At 42.1% G+C, this 20,674-nt stretch overlaps 1 protein-coding gene across 28 annotated transcripts in view; it reads left to right on the top strand.

Moving 5' to 3' along the window:
* The first annotated feature begins 460 nt into the window (after positions 1-460).
* The window catches only part of Slc8a1 (solute carrier family 8 member A1), a 286,639-nt gene continuing 266,425 nt past the window's right edge, over positions 461-20,674 (top strand). For 8 of the 28 annotated variants that reach the window (XM_076942362.1, XM_076942368.1, XM_076942357.1 and 5 more), the window contains exons 1-2: positions 462-667; positions 18,664-20,493. In XM_076942362.1, coding sequence (XP_076798477.1) covers positions 18,695-20,493 — 1,799 coding nt within the window. In that variant the 5' untranslated portion in view covers positions 462-667; positions 18,664-18,694. Of the gene's footprint in view, positions 668-965; positions 1,061-18,663; positions 20,494-20,674 lie in introns of those variants that run through there. The other 20 variants (XM_076942381.1, XM_076942377.1, XM_076942375.1 and 17 more) reach the window with 6 other exon arrangements.

Here is a 20,674-nt window from a genome sequence, read left to right as displayed (position 1 = left end):
AAGGAGTAGGCGAGTTGGGGTGTGTGTTTGGGATTGGGGGGGGGAGGTTGTCTACTGATCAGTCTAGCCAGGTTCAAAAGAAAAGTTGCAGCGGCACGGGTCTGCGCCTGTTGGGGTGCAGGAGAGAGCGCTGGCTTGTGTGGTTTGTACGCACTGCGGGGGGTGCCCACAGGCTGGGAAATCCAGCCACTGGAGGAGCAGAGGAGACCCGGGGGTTGCCACCGCTGCCGGTCCGGCTTTTGCTCCCGCAAAGCACCCAGGGGTAGCGCGCCGGGTAAGAGGAGGCAGGAGAAGGAAGGAGGCGGCGTGCCCTGCTCGTGCGAGCCAGTGCGAGGCTGCGGGCGGGCGGGGTGCGCGGGAGGGAGGGGAGAGAGCGAGGGAGGGAGCGCAGCGCGCGCGCCGCCCGGCCCCGGCCCTCCCAGCCCGCCGGCCTCGCCGCCTCCCGCCCGCGCGCACCGCTGCCTGCTGCCGCCGCCGCCGCCGCCGCCGCTGCTCGCGCCGGGTGCTGCTCGGGAGTCGGGCCGCCACCGCCGGCTTTGTGCTTCCAGCAGAGGATGGGAGCGACCTCTTCCTAATCCAGAGCTGTCTCAAAAGGGAGTGAGCGCGCCCGATCACCCGGCGGCGTGCAGGACCCGGGAAAGGGATCCATCCACAAGGCTCAGCCCAGGTAGGAGCTGGTCCCTGGCAAGCAGAGATACCGGGGAGACTGGAACTGCTCTCTTCGCGGTTCCCTAGGCAGCTGATTCGGGCTGGTTCTGAATTGTGTGTGTGTGTGTGTGTGTGTGTGTGTGTGTCCGCGCGCGTGAACATTTTCTGTGTGTCCGTGCTTCTCTGAGAGTGAAATTGCTCAGGCTGTTGGTGGTTCTGGGCGTGAGGGTCCCCTCCTGCCAGTACAGACTGCCAGAGGAAGAAAGGGTTGCTGGGGGGGAGGGGGGGATGCTGCACCCTGGACAGTGCTGGCTGGGCTGCGAGGATTCAGGGCGCAAAGAGCTAAGTCCACCCGGAAAACCAGCTGCGCTTCTGGGGGCCAGACACCTCCATCCATTGGGCTCCTCTCACGGTGGGTCACCCTTCTTCCTGGTAATCCCTGGGGTCTTCCCCAAGGCTCCACTTGTGAGCCACCTCTTCTGGCGGGCGCTGGGTGCTACTAGGGAGGACTGCAGAAAGGAGGGAGGTGTGGCTGGGTATCGGAGAAAGAGGAGGGAGAAATGAGATGGGGAGTGGGTTGTAGGATCCCAGCGCCTGGGCACCGTGCCTTGGTGTGTGTTGCGGATTCTGCACACACAGGCATCTTTACCCAGAGATTCAAAGGGGACTTCACAGTCGCATTATTTGACACTGAGGCTGTGCTGGCTCTTGGGGAAATGGCCTGTGTTCTGAGACTCAAGGATCTCCTTCTTGGCTCCTCCTTCTCGAGGAAGAGGGAGGTCTTACTGCAGGACAGGCAGAGAAACCAAATCTGTCCTGGAGATGCCTTAAAAAATACAACATATGTGCATGCTTGCATCCCCCACCACACACACACACTAGCCCTCCCCTGTAGAGCCATAGATTCTGTCTCTGTCTGATGAATGACTTGCTTGCATTTCCTACTTCCCTCCCCAGATAAAGTGGCAGTGCTTGAGTCAAAAGAAGCAGTGATCCAATTTAACAAAGCATTTTTGGGAGAGAACAATATGCATGCTGTCTGTGATCATGGGCAGAAAGTCTTGCTTTTGTGCTAGGTATGGTTTTAAGCCCCCCTTAGCCTGGCTCCCTGGAAGGCACTCTCTGCTAGTCACTAATCCACTAGTGGTTGTGACCATAACAACACAAACTTTGTCCTGCTGGAGGTGTAAAGACTAAAAGGAGAGAGAGAGAGAGAGAGAGAGAGAGAGAGAGAGAGAGAATATCAGTGGGAGGTGTAGTGGAAGAAGCTTAAAAAAAAAAAAAAAGAAAAAAGAAAAGAAAAAAAGACAGATGAGCTAAAGACAGTTCAGGCATCCTGGTCATGGAGCCAGCAGCTAAGGAGGTGGAGATTTCTGATCAGATCTGCTTCAAAAGATTGCCTGAGTACATCCAATAGGACCAGCTGAACAGCTACAACCCAAACCTGCTGGGTAATGATTTCTCAAGGGGACTGTGAGGGAGTTTGTAAGGGAGACAACCTGGAGGAAATTCTGAAAGTATGCCACACTAACACACACACACACACACACACACACACACACACACACACACACCTCCTCTCTTAGAGCTCTTCTGTAGAAAAAAGAGGGGGGTGATGACTCTAGAGTCTTCATTCATTTGTTATAAGAACAGAAAACCGGAAGAAGGACGGCTGCCTTTAGGTTCCTCTTTCAAATCCTGTGTTTCTGGGATTTTGCTCTCTGGGGTCGCTAAACTTGCTTAATTTGCAGAGATTAGCCGGTGTGAAGGCAGAAGGAAGGAAGGAGCCTGCTCCATTTTTAGTGTTTTGTGAGGGAGCTGGCAGAGCAGGGCCCACTGCTTTCAGTGAGGTGGGCTTTCTTAAACCATTTTCATTTTACACATTCTGCCTGCTTTAATAAAGTGTTCCACTTGGATTGCTGGGCGCTTTAATTAAGACCTCCCCTATAAAGAGAGGCCTGATTCCCTCCCCCCCCCCTTTTAAAATGGCTGTTGTGTTTTATTAAAAATGAATTCAGTTCCTAGAAAAAGAGTGAGAGGAAATGAAAAAAAAAAAAAAAAAAAAAAAGTGAACTGAGATAAACCATTATTCACTGCCAAACTGACCAGAGGTAGCAAAAGATGCAAGTGTCCTCCGGTGATCAGACTTCACTGCTCTTGTCTTAAAAGCTGCTTGCCAGGGATTGGGAAGAATAGAGAACTAAAAGCACACATAGGCTGTGCTTCGTGCTCCCTTCTGTCTGTAGACCTTACTGTTACTGCGTACGAGTTTCCATAGTATCAATTTGGATTTAGATTAAGAGATAGCTGGAAATTCTGTTGACAATGGCAGGGAAAGAAAGAGCATAGTACTGTGAGTGCTATCACTCTAAATAAAAAAACGGGGAAGGAAGGTGCAGGATACCCTGAGGACTGACGTGTCGGGATTACCATAGTTGCTCTTTCAAGCTCACTGTGTTTTGAAACAATAAAATGCATTGAAAAGAGCGTCGGCATTTGTTAGCAAGCTATATTTAACATGTTTTTTTTTCATCGACAAAAATAGACTTTTATTTATCTTGCAAAGTAAACGCATGGTTCCTCCCCTCTTAGTGCTTAATCTGTGTCTTGGACCAAATAAATGAGGAGAAGAACTCTGGAGCTTCTATAAATTGCATTCCTCCTTTAAAAAGAAAATGAATAGAAACATATTTTAAAAGACACGGCAGCATAAGGAAAGTATTTTGCTTATGACTGTGAATCTCACAGTTTTAGACTTAAGAGTGTCGTTTTCATGTTGCCATTCGGTGAGGCCAGTCTTTTCTCCCAGATGCTCTAGGTAGAGGGAGCATGCTATACAGGGAAGAAGCAGGGATGAGTGTCATCAAGGACCAAAGTGAGATGGAAGTTAAATATAGAGCAAGAAACATTTAGAGAAGAGGATATTACATCAGGTTATATGTTTCATATTCTTGACCTGTTGTTTATACCTATGTTTCTTTCAATTGTTGCTTTTGTTAAAGATTTAGTGGTCTAAGTGCTATTCTCTGCCACTTATGGCTGTCTTGTGTTTCAACATCATTCAGTACCATCCACATTCATGATCCAATATCTATGTAAACTCATGATGAGATAGCCCCTTTCTCCAGTTAAGGACATTTATCCAGTAACCTCCTATCTGACCAAATTCTACTGCTCCCTCTTGTGGCAAGTATTTTCTCTGAGTTTCTCTAGATTCCAGGATGCTGTGTGGATCCCCACTGCTCCTTTAACTGTCTGCCTCTCCAGCTCTAATTCTCAGTAGCAACTAAGGCTAACCAGGCCAGTGGGTTAGAGCGCTACCCTTTCCTACTTTTCCTTCTGAACAAAATGATTCGTGCTCCTGGGAGATGTCTCTTAGATGTAGGGAAAGTAGAGGTCAGGTGTTTTCCGACCCATTGGGATAGACCAGACTTGGGAAATGTGAGCTTTCAGCTTTTGCCTTTGGGACTTTGATTTAAACTCAGGACTAGTCCAGTGGGGCCTCATTAAATACAGTAGGATTACTTTCCGTTCTCTCTGTGTCTCTCTCCTCCCTCCCTTTCTCCCTCCTCTGGCCATTCTTCTCTTGCCCCTTCTCTATTCTTCCTCTCTCTTTCCTGCAGCCTCTAGCCTCTCAGGTGTACATGTGCATCATATTGAAACTTTAAACTAACCATGGAGTAGTTGTATGCAACTCAGACAGCCCACTTTCTGATGTGAAGACTTCCAGGGTAAGTGCTTACTGCTATGTTTTCATGGGAGGAGTTTAGAACACACGTGCCTTGATTCCACAGAGCTCACTGATTTCTTCCCTGAAAACTCTGTTTGGAATCTGACTGCTTTGCATTCGCATTTGCACCCATTCTTTGGTCTTTTGGTCCATGGTCCTTCTGGTCCAGAATGTAACAAGGTAGGCAAAGATTCAAATAACCCACAACCTTGCATCCTGCTCAGTTTTCAAAGAAGGAAGGGAACATCCTGACTGACAGGTGAAGCAAGGAAACTATTTCTGTGGCTGAGGGCTAGTGCATCATTTATAATAAGTTGTTTGAGTGTGGTAAAACATTCATGGGTTCAAAGCCTTTATCCGTTGGCCAACATGGAATCTGAAACCATTAGTATGAAAGTCATTCATTTGAGTGAAGGAATTCTGACTAAATCCCTAACAAAACACAGAGGTATTGACCAGAAAAGAGGTCCTATGTTGTGACTCGACACAAGCCAGTAGTATGTCAATTTGTGAACCTGAAATGCTTCATCCAGTCAGTTCTCAGAGATCCCTGAAGCCCTGGGCTACAGCAAGACAAAGAGGAAGTAAAAGAGTTAAAACTGGGTTTGTGCTCAGTGAATGCTCTCTGAATACTGTGCTGATGGGGAAGTATGAGAAGCCAGGGCCAGGGAGCTGAGCTTTTGAATAAGAGCCCAGTAACTGGAGAGTAACCAGAAGCAAACAAACATGGGCTCCTATCCTAAGGTTTTACTCTGAAGCATCCTTTGGTTCATTTCTTGCAAAGTTATCCTTTGTAAGTCTTCTGAGAAATGGGCAAAGTACTTTCTCCAGAGCAGATTGACAGTCTCAAAATCCTGAAGGTGCTGTATTGTAACGTTTTGCCGCATTTTCACCGATCACCTAGACAACAGTAGCTTGATGCCAATTCAGATAAGTGGTCCCCTGTACACTCAAGAAATCTTGGAAAATTAATGTCTATACCAGAAGCCATCTTAAAAGATAGAGCAATCACTCTATAGATTCCATGCCATTGCAAACCAAGTCACAAACAATAGAATCTTTGTTGAATCTAATGTGAGATCCAATCAGAATAGCAAGGCAACCAATGATTCAGCACCTTACACTATTCCAACCATGGCATCTACTGAGTACTTGGGTTGTGTAAAAAACACATGGAAAGGCTAGTCATTTCACATTTGGTGAATGCTTGTCATCTCATTATGTAGACAAGCTTGTGTGTGTGTGTGTGTGTGTGTGTGTGTGTGTGTGTGTGTGTGTTATCACCTATTTGATGCTGATAAACGTCCAGCAAAGAAGCAAAAGAAGCATTTAAAGATGAAGACTATGGTACAGTTGAATGACTTGGTTGTAGATGAATAAAAGACTGTACAAGAGCCACACTCTGGATTTAGTTTTTCCTGTCATGATCTAGAACACTCATAGATGAAATGGCATGGCTGAGCAAGATAGGATCTGTACTGCAGAGGAAGGAGAAGCTTGGCTCGTGACCTCCTCAATGAAAGGAAAGGGGATTTGGGGTCATCACAAGGAGGTAAAGGGGTTTAGAAAACCAATGAGCCTAGTCAAGTGAAACATGTTCTAAGCTCTTTATGGCAAGGCCTACTATAGAACAACGACATGAGCTCTTGATATGGCCTGCACCCAGTCAGGACCATGTACATGGACTATAGAGTTAGGATCAATAGTAACTTTTGGCATTTCCCAAGTGCATTTTGCACTGGAAGGTAATATTCATCATGGAGTCACAGTACAGTCTTGAAAGACAGAAGTTATAATGATCAGAGGCAAGGAGAAAGTGTAGGCCACTGGTTAACACACTTCTAGGTTTACTGTTTACTTGGTTTTCACTAGAGATAGATTTTCACTATGGAGCCCAAGTGGGCTTTGAAGTCTCCTACCTGCACCTCTAGATTTCTGGGATTTTAGGTGTGATGCTACACCGGGCATTCCTTGGTACACTCTAGGTGGTTTTATTTATTTATCATCGATGGCTCTGATGCATTCTTCTCTGCACTCCTCATTAACACACAGGACACAGTGTCTCTCTTTGGTTGTGTTTCTTCCTCAGTATAGAGCATCCAAGCCTAGTGACAGGTTTAGGTCATTGGGCTGCTTATTCTGCACCCAAAGTGACACTTGCTTTGTAGACTTCACTATAGGTGGCATCTGAGAGTTTGGAAAGGTGCACCATCTCGGGGGCCTCAGCTCCCTTTCAAAATGCTTTTCTTATAGAAGAGAAATGACCACCCCAGAGCTGAAGTTTTTTGTGTTGGACAAAGTCAAGGATTTTATCCCTATAAATCTTTCTTCCCAGAATGGCCATAGTTTTTGTTTTGTTTTATTGTTAAATCAGTATTCTCATTCCAGACTATGCTTAGCATTAGAAAGCACATTAGATCGCATATGGTTTCTTTGTTTATTTATATATGTCTTTATTTTTACTTTTTTACAAATAACAGATTGAAGAGTACTTAACATCAAATGGTTCTAAGATTGAAAAGGGAGAAAGTGATACCCAGGGGGTCATTCCGTGCAAGTCAAGTCTTCTTCTTCTTCAGCAATGGAGAAGACCTTCCCACAATGGGGCTGTTTTTCCAGCCTCAAGAATGCCTATATATCTAACAAAGATTTCCTACAGAGGAAAGAGTACTGAGACATTGCTTTGTGTTAGGTGATGTTGACTGTTAAACTGCAGGCCTCTTGTGTCCTCAGCCTGCAGGGCTCTGAGGCCAGCACATATATTCTTTTATAATTTTAATATTTGTTTGAATTCAGCATTTCTCTCAGCTCACCTTCATCATCTATTTAAAGAGGGATAATGATTATAATAATATCAGTAATTATAATAATAAGCCTAAGGCTTTCATGAGGAAATAATATATTAATACTACAGTTTCTATAGTTCAAGTATTCTAGAAAGATTTATCCATAGCTTAAGAGTTAAATAATGAGAGTCCTTGTCCCTATTGTGCCTTTAAATGGATATGCTAAATAATACAGAATATTGACAAGGGAAGATGGAATGTAAGAATAGACACAATTTCATAGACCTCAAAATCAACACACACACACACACACTATTTTAAATAGTGAGAAAAAAAACACTTTCACTTTGTGGACATGGGGTCTGTCACAGACATTCAACTCTATTCTTGCAACAAGAAAGCCAACACAGACAATATACACATAAAGATCTGTTTTTCTTTAAAAGTTATTTATAAACACTGACTCTGCATATCTCACAAGTTTCCTTTGAAATGTGAAATACTCCCTTATTCCAGCTTTCAATCATCTAAAAATGGGAAAGCATTTAATTTCATGGGCTTTACAAGACCGGGTGGCAAGCTGGGTTGGGCCATTGGCCACGGATTGCCAATTCCTGACATACAGAATAGACTATGAGGGGACAAATGCAACATTACTGAGCCCAGGACATCTTGGTGGTTGATATAGAATCAAGAGAGGTGGCCTAGAAATTTAGAGACCCGGTTTTAGAATCTAGTCTGTCACTTTTTTGACACCTGGCTTTGCAGAGGCTTTGTAGTTAGCAGCCTGGTGTTTCTTACTGAGAAGTGGAAAGCAAAGTTGCATGACTTTTAAGAGCTACCCCGGGGGTGGGAATAGGGTAATAATAACAGTAATAATAGTAAGAAATTTGGCTTTAAGGATGGATCAGGGAGGTTAGGTATAAAAGGCTGAGAAAGGAAAATAAAAGTTATATTTAGGGTTTTGTTTTTGTTTTGCTTTTGTTTGTTTATTTTGTTTGTTTGTAGCTAAGCTGACTGTCAGAGACAGCAGACCCAGCAAGGTGGATAGGTTGTATTGTGAGTGGCACTGAGTACCAAAATGTGTGGTTTAAGTATCCTAAATCTAGATTGTTAACAGAATTCCTCGTTCTATAGTTGAGTAGGAAAGAGTAGGCAGAAGGGGCTTGTCCAAAGGTCATCAGCGGGGCTGAATCTGGTATCCATTTTTATAGTCTCTAGACCACTGAGCCCTTCATCCACCCCACTCCTGAGAACAGTATGTGTCAAGAGACAATTAAAGACAGCTGCATATCTCTGATTTCCAAGAGAGAAAATCTCAAATAAACTATAGAAGCTATTTCCAGCATTTTCCAATATGATCTGAAACCTCCCATACAAAGGTAGGTCTGTGAGTAATCCCATTATCCAGAAAGGTAATGCCAAGGGGTTAGCTGAAGCCTTACACTTAAGCAAGTGATGTGCCTGATTTCCTGTAGTTTTCTAAATTTCTAAATAACCCAAATGTCATTTCCTCTTGGTGTCTTTACTAAAACCCTAGAGATCAGGCCCCAAGGTTTTATGTTTTATATGATTGAGTTTTCCTTAACGAGAATTTGCCACAGCTAATGATTACCCTTTGGGATAGTAATTTAGAGTAATATCTGTTGACTGACTTTCAATGATGGCATACATTCCGTGAGGAGAGAGATTGTATTTGTCTTTCTCTCTCTCTCTCTCTCTCTCTCTCTCTCTCTGTGTGTGGCTTTAGCTTCAGTGAATTCCATATTTCCAGACACCTTATAGATACTCAGTATTTGTTGGATGAGTAGGTGGATGAGTGGATGAATGGATGAATGGATGAGTAGATGGATGGATGGATGGATACATGAATGAATGGATGAATGGATAAATAGATGAGTGGATGGATGGATGGATGGATGGATAGATGGATGGATGGATGGGTGGATGGGTAGATTGGTAGTTGAATGGATGGATGGATAGATGGATGGATAATGAATGGGTACTAGAGTGATGTGCTACTCATTAATATTGATGAAATTTTTTTGAGCAAAAGTTTGAGAAACAAAGAAATTATCATGAATCAAATGACTAAATGGCTAGTTCTTTTTGTTTGTTTGTTGGTTGGTTGGTTTTAATTTCCCCGCCATTAAGTTTTTGCCCTAATGTTCTCAGTATCTCCTCTCAGGATTAACTTTATGATAGATCATCACTTATCAGAGAAAGGCAATAATAAAGTAGCTTCAACAGCTTTCCTAACATTAAAACTCTAACCTTTCAACTGGTATTTAAACAATTTTCCCCAGATAAACATGCGTGGCTGGGTTTAAGGGTACACACACTGTCTGTCCTCTGCCATAGGGAGCATATGTATTTCATAAACTGTTCAGAGATTTGTGTAAAACTTTTGTGTTTTCCCACAGGCCACCAACACTCCATTTATTTTGTTGAATAATAGGAGCTGACAAGTTCCTCTTCAAGCTGATTTCCCTTTTGAAATTTTACTGCTTCTGTGTGGATTTGTGCATGGTTTTAGAGGCAAGCTATTTAGCATTCTTTCAGGAACTTTCCTAAACTGTAACATAAAATATTGACAGAAAATCCACATAAAGGAAGTTTTATATATATACATATATATATATATATATATATATGTGTGTGTATACACATACACATATACACATATACATATATATTTGCTTCTCACTTCTATTCTCAAGAGAATTTGTCCATGGATAGAGATTTGATACCAAACAGGAAAAAGATTTACTCTCAGTGGTGAAGTCTATCTCCTAAGAAAGTTTTTTACTTAAAGATAAAGCAGGGGATAAGCTTGTTAAATTCACTGGACTCAATTGATTCAACCAGCATTTTCTTTATAAAAATATACATTGAAAAAATAAATTATTTGAGACGTTCTGGTATCATCTATCCTGAAATTGAATTATAGAGCCAAATCCCCCAGTTCCAAGAGGCACACTAGAGAGCAAGTGGAGCTGCCACACAGCCCAAAGATTAGCTCTGGAGCTCAAGAGTTGGGTAAATAGGTGGCACCTATGACAAGCCTGTATTTTAAGGAGTGTAGTTTTTTTCCACTACACAAATCTGACATAGGGTTCATGGTCATGCATATTTCAACTTCTATTTTTTTAGGGTTTGCATCTGGAAACTTTCATTTTTTCCTTATTTTGGTCAAATATTGCTGTGGCATGTAGCAATCCCAGCCTTTTTCTGCTTAGAGAGGCAGAACTTATGTACAGCAAGATTATGAATTAGGTTCTTTGTAAATGACTCAGGGCCTTCATCTCCCCCTTTGACAATGCCCCATGATTTTTTCTTTCATTCCGTTTCCCCTCAGTCTCTAGTCTTTACCTCCTTGCCAACACAGTCATGAAGGGCCTTCCTATTTTAATCCTTCAAGGGGTCTCATCTCAGTCTGAAAGAGACAAAGCCATGTGATACATTTTCCCCCACACCAGTGTTATAATGATATACAAAGCACATGACTGCCCTGCAATACTCTGGCACTAGGTTAGTTCGGCTTCCTTAATTAAATGTTCTCCTGAGTATGTGATTCCTGCAGATGCACCTGCCTCAGAGTCCTTGCTGTGTTTTGCTCAGCTTTTCCTTCTCTTCCTATCTGATCCTTATTCCAGGTCTTTTCAGGGAACAGTTCCAATACTGTACTGTCTTAGAACTGCCTGTGTATTCAGGAACACAGCAATTCTATCCACTGTGTATCTGAAGATATGGTCCAGGTACCTGTATTCTTTTGTCTCTAGATGATTTTCTAGCAAAATGAAATCAAAGAGACCTACATTCCTGCCATTATTCCCAACATATGCTCCTTTCAGATTTTTCTCCTTCCATATACTAGAAGATTTCTTCTCCTTTAGATTCTTTTCTTTTTGGACTTTTCTTTTCTTCAGAGTTCTACTATGAGTATAAAGGCCTAAGGTTAACATCAGGTGTCTTTCTTTAAGGAAGAGTCTCTTAGGATAACCCAGAACTCACCAGTGGGCTAGACTAGCTACCCAGATTGTTTTGGGTATCCCATGCACCTACTTCCACAGTACCTGAATTAAAGCAGACTTCCATGCTCATAGGGGTATTCAGTCGGTTCTGGGGATCCAGACTCTGGTCTTCATTCTTGCCTGACAAGCACCTTAGCAAGTGGTCCATCTCATCACCCCACATCTCTGAAAGTTAAATGTCTCCAGTCTAGTATGCTGAATATTTTGGTAGAAAATCTTTTTTTTTTAAATTACTTACACTTAGAAGCACACATATGACCTCATTCTTTCTTTTTCAGCATATAAAATCAACTATCAAATAAAGACTGTTATTTCTTCTCAATGTGGAAAATAAGAAAATTTTCATCAAAAGTAGTTACCATTGTCATCCAGAAGGGCCTTGGAATAATCTAAGAATACAAAGGTTGGGTTTCAAGTACTTGGCTCCCTTGGCCTTAAAATCCTCTGATTTAGGACCAGAGGTACAATTGTCTGAGGTTTCTAGAGTCATGGATTTAGTACATGAATCTGGGAACTTCCAGGTTGTCCACTTGTGTGTTCATTTACATTGTGGAAATGCCCAGTGATTTCCTCCTCTTCTGAAAGCTTCTAGTAATAGAAGAGGTTCATCATCTAGAAAGGAGGTTCATACCCTGACTCAAGTGACACCCTAATGAGTGATAACTGCATTGGAGAGATATTTTCTCATCTTTACCACACAGCATGTAAGTGTGTGGCACAAGTGAGCAATTAAAAGAAGCTTGCTCAGTAAAGCTGAACAATATGTTTGTTCTTGTAGGGTTCTCAGGTGGTTTTTGCTTTGCTTTGTTTTGTTTTGTTTTGTTCTTGACCCATTTATGTTTAAAAAAATAAGTCTTAACTGTAAGATAATGAATTTGTGAGCTTCACTGATATCTTTGAATAAGTTTTGGTTTACTAATAACGTATTATTGCCTTGCTATGATGAAATTCTGCACCAGTTTTCACCTGCCGGCTACCCATTTCTTTTTTGTTAGTTTTGCTGCCTGACTTCCTGCTAAAACCCTTGAGTGTGTCGCATGACTTTGGAAAGATCTTGGCCTTTAGACTTCAGCTGATGACCACCTCACCCCTAAAACTACAAAATGCCACCTTAGAGGATGGGGAGGATGGAAACAGGGTTAAAAAACCTAGAAAGCTTGGAGATAAAGCAACTTACACACATGTAGTCAATGGAAAGAAAGGCTGGCCAAGAGCTTATTCAACATTAAGTGTCTAAATAGAGCTTTTTGTCTTCATATAATTGTATTATTAACCTGTTATGGAAGTCAACAAAACTCACTGTGAGCTGATACCAAGAGCTTGGGTTAAAAAACAAATCCTCACTACAGCATTTAAGGTCAAATGACCTTTCTCAATGGACTAGCCTACCTTATGTATTATAATTTTCTAATTTGTAAAATAAGAATGATAATGCAAACCTCCCTATTGAGAAAGCTCAGGAAAGTGGTGTAAAAGAAAGTGGTGAGGGTTCTCTCTCTCTCTCGCGCTCTCTCGCTCTTTCCTACCCGTGTGTGTGTGTGTGTGTGTGTGTGTGTGTTTGTGTGTGTGTGTGTGCGCGCGTGCGCGCATGTGTGTGCATGTGTGTGTGTGTGTGTGTGTGTGTGTGTGTGTGCATTTAGGTCATGCTTAGTCAGCTATCTCAGCCTTTGTTACCATCATTCCCACAAGTGCAGTCATGACATCTGCTACATGGCTCAGGTGTAGTAACCCTCATGTTGATCCTTACTGACCAGGGATCCACTCAGATTATCAGTGTCTTTTCTCTGAATCCCTCTCTGGAACCCCAGGCTGTGGAAGAAGAAGACCCTTTGCCCAAGCTAGAAGCCAGCCTTTCCAGCTTGAGATTCTTCGCCATGAGCCTGGGTAACTGATGTCCTCTCTTCTGGCTGACACCACTATTGGCTTTTCTTCCTGATGCTGACCTCTGCTTATGGAGGGCACATCCATTTCGCATAGTGAATATTTTTAAGTGCAGGTGCCCAGGCCCAGTTGCCAGCTTCTGATACAGCACCAGAAATTTGATGAGTCAGCACAAGAGCTTATGAGAATCATTTTATTCATCCAGTAAGGGTGTGCTGCATGTCTTTTATGCACTAATCCTGACTCTAGGAACTGGGAATGAATCACTGCAATAATAAATAAATAAATAAATAAATAAGAACAGTCTGTGGTCCTATAAGGTTTTCACTGATTGGAGTAAAATGACAATAGCTAGAATCATTGAATAAATTATTAGTAAAAGTAGTAAGGGCTATTGACAAAAATAGAAGCACTCGTGGGTAGGACACATGGCTTCTCCATAATTCCTTCATCTTAAATTGTCTCTTAAATCTTTCTTCCTTTTTTGGGACTGCATTGCCCAACCTTTACCCCAGTTGCTTCCTTTGCTAGGCAGTTTAAGTGGGTGTTTTCTGACAGGAGACAGGATCCTGATTCCAGTTATATTAGTTCAAGAGGAGGTCACAAGCCTGTCATCTGGCCTTCACAGTCTGGCTCCTGCAAGAAAGAACCTTCCAATTTATCCATTATCCATCAGCAGAGAGGAAAGACTATTTGGTCTGTTTAATATATGGGGTGGCAGGGTGTTGGGGAATTACAATAGTATTAATATGGTGTGACTGTGGAAAGGGAGTCCTTTCCTGAAGTCTGCCTGTGGTCTGAGAGACTAAGGGTGGGAACCAGGCTGCTGTCATTGGCATTCTAGGTGGGATGGGCCGAAGCACAGAACCTTCATCCTGTGCTATCCTCTGCTTAGAAGTCCTTGCATGGGATGTAGAAAAAAGTTTACATTTTATTAACTGTTGTCATAGAAATAAATCAGTTACTTAGCCTTGAAGATTTCAGTCAGCAAGAGTAACATGAGAGGGAATTCCAGGTCCCTAGAAAAGCATGTCAAGAAGTTCCTTGAAATAACGCCAATCAACAGAATGGGATAAGGCTACCTAGTGAACTGGGCTGGTGGGAATATTCTTTTCTGTGAGTCAGGTACTGTACAGCTTGACAGTCAAAGCTGACTACAGCCTCCAAAGGGCATAAGCATCCTGCTTAGATGCCTTTGCTGTGAAGGCTTCTTTTTGTCAGAGTGGCAGTGTGATGGGCAGCCATCTTGCATGTGTGCTCCTGTTCTTTACAGCTGTAACCTCTCCTTTATCATAAGCAACTGGCTTACCAGCACCCAGTTCTTTGTTTACCATCGTCTGTCACTGTCATTCAGCTCAGGAACACATACTGTTGTTTAAATTTGAAATAGTCAGTATGTAGATAATAATCCAGGTTTTATTCACATGGCGCTAAGAACTAATCGGATGGTACGATGGATGTTTCTAAGTGATCTTTGGCTATAGTTACTCCAAGTCAGTTCTCCTAGCATCCAAGAGCAAGAACATAAGGAAACCTGGAAGGGAACAAGATTTATATTTGCTTTTTCTGTGACCATAGATTATCTTGCTGCTCTATTTTTATGGGAGGATATGTAAGGATATGTAAGAAAGATAAAATCTAGCTAAATGAAAAAAAAAAAAAGACGCTGGAAAAAGGGAGACCATAGGAGCAAGAAAGAAACTGCCTTGTATGTAACACCTATTCATATCCATTAGTGTTTGGATTTGGTTTTAATTTAATGGAGTAAGAAACTGAAATCCAGAGAGTTCTTTCCAGCAGCATCATTGCCAGTAAGGTTACATCAGTGTTTTATAGCCACAGATTTCACAAATTATTGTGCTGTCCCCTTTTGAAAATCATTGTGATGTTTTGAGGTCACCTCAGAAGCCCCTCACCTTTCACCACTCACCCTTGTTTTGCTCACAGTGATCATGGTGATGGATTTGTACAGATCCACCTGCCTTTCCATATCTGTCAGCCTTCTGGCTAAGGACAGTATCAAATATGGGCTATGGCAGGGATGGAGGGCAGAGCTTTTGTTGGCGGACCTAAGATTGCCCTGACAGTGTACACAGGAAGTGGTTGCCAGGCAATTGCTAAAGGCTAGGGCGTGCAGGGCAGCTGTCTCTAGGAACATACCAGCTCTTATGCTGTCATTGTTGCTTGCCTGCTTCAATGTCTAATCCATAAGAGAAAAAGTCAGGCTGTTGAGAACCTTCCAGGACACTGATGCTAACTCAGTCCCCCTTACTCTAAGAGGCTTTCTGAAGGGCTACTTCAAGCAAAAATACCACAGCTGCCAAATATTGCTTCTTGTATTATCAAAAAGAAGATACTGATATTACTCTCTGAAACAGACCAGGGTTTAATCTTCATTTAGGAATTCACTATGTGTGTGATTTTTACTAAGTACTGTCAGTCATACCATATATAGAGTTATATTTTCTGTACAGAGTAAACCTGTCTTACCCTCATTTATCGTGTTCCAACATAGAGTTACTGTCAGGGTATCAAACCTTGGCACTAGGACAGTATAACACAGAAGTGGCTCTTGTAAATATTATAATTAATTGATACATATAAAAAATTAGCATAATGTCTACAACAATGTTTATGTATGTGGAATGTCTTAGTCTCAGGAAGTTGACTGTGAGTTGTTACTGTGCTTTTAACATTTGAGGGTCAGAGGGGAAAAAATTACTAGTCTGGGGCAGAGAGTGCACTTTTTTGTCACACAGAGATAAGCCAGTGCTGTCCTTTGCAGCAAGCAGGAAGAACTAAGGTCTTAAAAGATCTGCAGCAGACCCTAGGTGCTTAGGCATTGACTATGGAGAAACAGGCAAGAGAAAACCAACAAAGGATTTTAATGCCTTGAAAATATCTTCTTTGCTTTGTACAAGTTCAAACTGACTGAAGCATGGGGACTGGAGTGCTGGGTTTGACAGCAATTTGGATACAGTAGTTAATGTGTCAGGCTTAGAGACAGGTGCAGTCTTTTGACTCTTCTAGTTAATCTTTCTTACATTTTTAGGCTCAAGACATTTTGCATTGAACATCTTCTGAAGGGATTACTACAAAGGCGTTCTCCTTTCTAAATGTTAGCTGTCTGATCTTTAATTTGTATACCTGCCAGACATTGAGCTCCTTTAAAACATAGATCTTACTGTAGTTCCCCTGTTTCCATGTCTGATGTCATAATCAACTCATCACTAATCTACATGAGAGATACCTCTGAATAGACAGTGTGATACCACATTTTGATCAGCCATCGCTTCTAGGGGCTCTATTTCCATTCCTACCAAGGCCACTACCTCCATATTGCAGAGTCCCATCTTTCTCATTGACTGCCTTTACCATTCTGATATCGCTGTGATTCTAGACAAGATTGAGCCAAGTATTATTATTATTAGGACCTTTACCCTGTGTAGTTGTCTGTAATTCTCCTCCGATAAGTATCTACATGGTTTATCTCTTCCTTGTCTTTGGACTTAGCTCAACCATTACCCCATCCATAAGTATAAAATCAGGCAGGCCTTTTGTGTACACACATCAATACACAGACAGACTCTGTCCTTGAGTTGAGTCTCCTCTCCTCCACTATGACACATTCTAATAGCCAATATTTATATTTCATTATTTGTTACCTCCACATTAGAACAGAAGTTCATGAACACAGAGATTTGTGTTTTAGTCAGTGGTGAATCTTCAGGACAGAGAGAAGAAGTGATTGTAAAATCCATATTAAATACAATGCGTTTCTGGCCTAAGTAGACCCACAAATTGGAATTGGATAATTCACTCCTCTTTCTATCTGGTTGAATGTCACTCCATTGTAAAGATTTCAAAATCCACACAAGATCTTCAGTGACTAAACAGGTGGACAGACATGACTAAGAACTGTTGCATACTTTAAATATACAACTTTCTGTTTATCAGCCTTTTAGTTAAAATAGATGTTAGCTGTCACAATTTGTTGTTCTTCAGTGTGGGAGAAATATATATATATATATATATCTTTCATCAGTTATGAGCTAGAAGGGATTTCTGGCTAGAATCCAAAGGTTTGCTGCCATGTGATGGACAATGGATTCTCCTAGGCCTTATGCAGAAATGGGGCAGAAAACATAGGCAAAAGTGGCATGGCTTCTTGTCAGACTGAGCAATGAGAATTCTGATTTTGGTTTAACTTTCCACAGGTGATACAGAGTTCTGACTATAACTTCTTTCCTACCCATGCTTTATGGATGCTATAAAGAGGCATTCTAGATGACTGTATAATGTTCTTTTGCATTTACTCCAAATTCCACATCTTGGAGGCAGAGGTGCTAGGAAGTTTCAGCTGAGGTAGTAGATATAGTTAAGACCCTGGTGGCTTAGTCAACAACTCCATTTTTACTATTTTTTGTGGTGCTCAGTGACACAGTTGCCATGTTCTTAACTGCCAACAACTCTTCACCATATGTATACTTTATGTATACTTTGTAGCCACAATTGTTACGCTACATGAAGAAATTCAGATGGAATCACCACTCCTGCATCTTTTGGTCTCTTGATCCAACTATAGAACTAATGTGTGTTTTGGAATGATCATGGCAAGTATGACATTGGCACTAAGAAGGAGCATTTTATGGCTGACTCCACAGCCTTCCAGGATCTTCCACACAGCTCACCACAAGCCTGGTTATCTCTTCTTCCTGTGGCATACTGCTTGCAACTTCCAAAGCAGGCTGTGTATCCAGATGTGAAGAACTGTGCTTGAAGACACATGTGACCAGCTACTAATCCATCAGGACACCCAACTTGCTGAAATGGGGAGAGGGGAGTGCTGTGCCCTAATGAAAACGTGCTTTTAAAAACTGCACCTAAAATATGAGAATACTGCATCTTCAGTGAAATAATTTCCTTCATAAGAACAAATGTGTTTGAGCTTTATTGTCAGTGAGATTGAAGATTTCTCTGTTTTCAAGGAACCTTAGAGTAGTGGGATGTTATTTTATAAAACACAATAAAGACGTACTCCAGGATTTAAGATAATCAGCGTGCCTTGTATTTGGAAGTTTATTTCAGAGTCTGAGTTTCAAGATGTGACCCTTAATAAGATGATTTTGTCAATGGAATAGTTTCAAAAGATATGGTACTAAGTCAAATAAAAAAAAGAAAAACTCCCCATGAGCCACAAGGAAGAATTTACTTAATGCTTCAAAAGTTTTGCTTTCTCTTTATTGTTGTCTGTTAGTATGTAGCAGCATGTACTCAATAAAGCTGTGCTGTAATGGGACTTTATATTTTCAGGCAGTCATTTGTGTGTCTCACTCAGTGAGTGGGACTACATGTAGAAAATCCACAAACAGAGAGATTAAATGGTAAATTTTACAAAAGATGGCTTAATCCTTGGTGGATTCTTAGAATAATGATTCCATAGAGATTTTATGATGAACAAAAATATAAGAAAGTTTTGGTCAAGGTAATTCAAATAAGTTATTAATGAAGCTTTGGCTCTAATGATGTGATTTCTTTTCCTCTCCTTCATCTTTTCTTTTCTTTTTCTTTTTTTAAACTGCAGGTTGGAGCAGTTGGAAGTCTCATTGTACAACATGCTTCGATTAAGTCTCCCACCCAGTGTGTCAGTGGGATTTCATCTGGTAGCTCTGGTGGTTCTCTTGTTTTCCCATGTTGACCATATAACGGCAGATACAGAGGCAGATGCAGGAGGAAATGAAACCACTGAATGTACTGGCTCATATTACTGTAAGAAAGGGGTGATTTTGCCCATTTGGGAACCCCAAGACCCATCTTTTGGGGATAAAATTGCTAGAGCAACTGTGTATTTTGTGGCCATGGTCTACATGTTCCTTGGAGTTTCTATTATTGCCGACCGGTTTATGTCCTCTATAGAAGTTATCACCTCTCAAGAAAAAGAAATAACCATCAAGAAACCGAATGGAGAGACCACCAAGACCACGGTGAGGATCTGGAATGAGACTGTGTCAAACCTGACCTTGATGGCCCTGGGATCTTCTGCTCCTGAGATTCTCCTGTCAGTCATTGAAGTGTGTGGCCATAACTTCACTGCAGGGGACCTTGGTCCCAGCACCATTGTGGGAAGTGCTGCCTTTAACATGTTCATTATCATTGCACTTTGTGTTTATGTGGTCCCTGATGGAGAGACGAGGAAGATTAAGCATTTGCGTGTGTTCTTCGTGACAGCAGCCTGGAGCATCTTTGCCTATACCTGGCTTTATATAATTTTGTCTGTCAGCTCTCCTGGTGTTGTGGAGGTCTGGGAAGGATTGCTTACTTTCTTCTTCTTTCCCATCTGTGTTGTGTTCGCTTGGGTAGCAGACAGGCGGCTCCTCTTTTACAAGTATGTCTACAAGCGGTACAGGGCTGGCAAACAGAGAGGGATGATCATTGAACATGAAGGGGACAGACCAGCTTCCAAAACTGAAATCGAAATGGATGGGAAAGTGGTCAACTCTCATGTTGACAATTTCCTAGATGGTGCTCTGGTTTTGGAAGTTGATGAGAGGGACCAAGATGATGAAGAAGCGAGGCGTGAGATGGCGAGAATTCTGAAGGAACTCAAGCAGAAGCATCCTGAGAAAGAAATCGAGCAATTAATAGAATTAGCCAACTATCAAGTCCTAAGTCAACAGCAAAAAAGCCGAGCCTTTTACCGGATTCAAGCTACTCGCCTGATGACTGGAGCTGGCAACATTTTGAAGAGGCATGCAGCTGACCAAGCAAGGAAAGCTGTCAGCATGCATGAAGTCAACATAGACGCGGCTGAAAATGACCCAGTCAGTAAGGTCTTCTTTGAGCAAGGGACATACCAGTGTCTAGAGAACTGTGGTACTGTGGCCCTCACCATTATTCGCAGAGGGGGTGACTTGACCAACACTGTGTTTGTTGACTTCAGGACCGAAGACGGAACAGCCAATGCTGGGTCTGATTATGAATTCACGGAAGGGACTGTGATCTTCAAACCAGGGGAGACCCAGAAGGAAATCAGAGTTGGCATCATTGATGATGATATCTTTGAAGAAGATGAAAACTTCCTTGTGCATCTTAGCAATGTCAGAGTCTCTTCAGAAGTTTCCGAAGATGGCATACTAGATTCCAATCATATGTCTGCAGTTGCTTGTCTTGGGTCACCCAGCACTGCCATCATAACCATTTTTGATGATGACCACGCAGGCATCTTTACGTTTGAGGAACCCGTGACTCACGTGAGCGAGAGCATTGGCATCATGGAGGTGAAGGTGTTGAGAACCTCTGGCGCCCGAGGAAATGTTATCATTCCCTATAAAACCATTGAAGGCACAGCCCGAGGTGGAGGAGAGGACTTTGAGGACACCTGTGGAGAGCTTGAATTCCAGAATGATGAAATAGTGTAAGTTACTTATGTGTATGTGTGAGTATGCATGTGCACGCGCGCGCGCGAGTGTGTGTGTGTGTGTGTGTGTGTGTCTTTATGCATGTGCGTATCTACTCTTTTAACAATTGGAATTCAAGAAACCATAGTTATTAAGCAATATTACTTTCAAAATAACAGGTCTCTCCTAGGTGTTTCT

This window comes from Arvicanthis niloticus, chromosome 11 (assembly GCF_011762505.2).
Source record: "Arvicanthis niloticus isolate mArvNil1 chromosome 11, mArvNil1.pat.X, whole genome shotgun sequence".
Classification (NCBI taxonomy): Eukaryota; Metazoa; Chordata; class Mammalia; order Rodentia; family Muridae; genus Arvicanthis; species Arvicanthis niloticus.
This window is presented reverse-complemented; position numbering and strand designations above follow the sequence as displayed.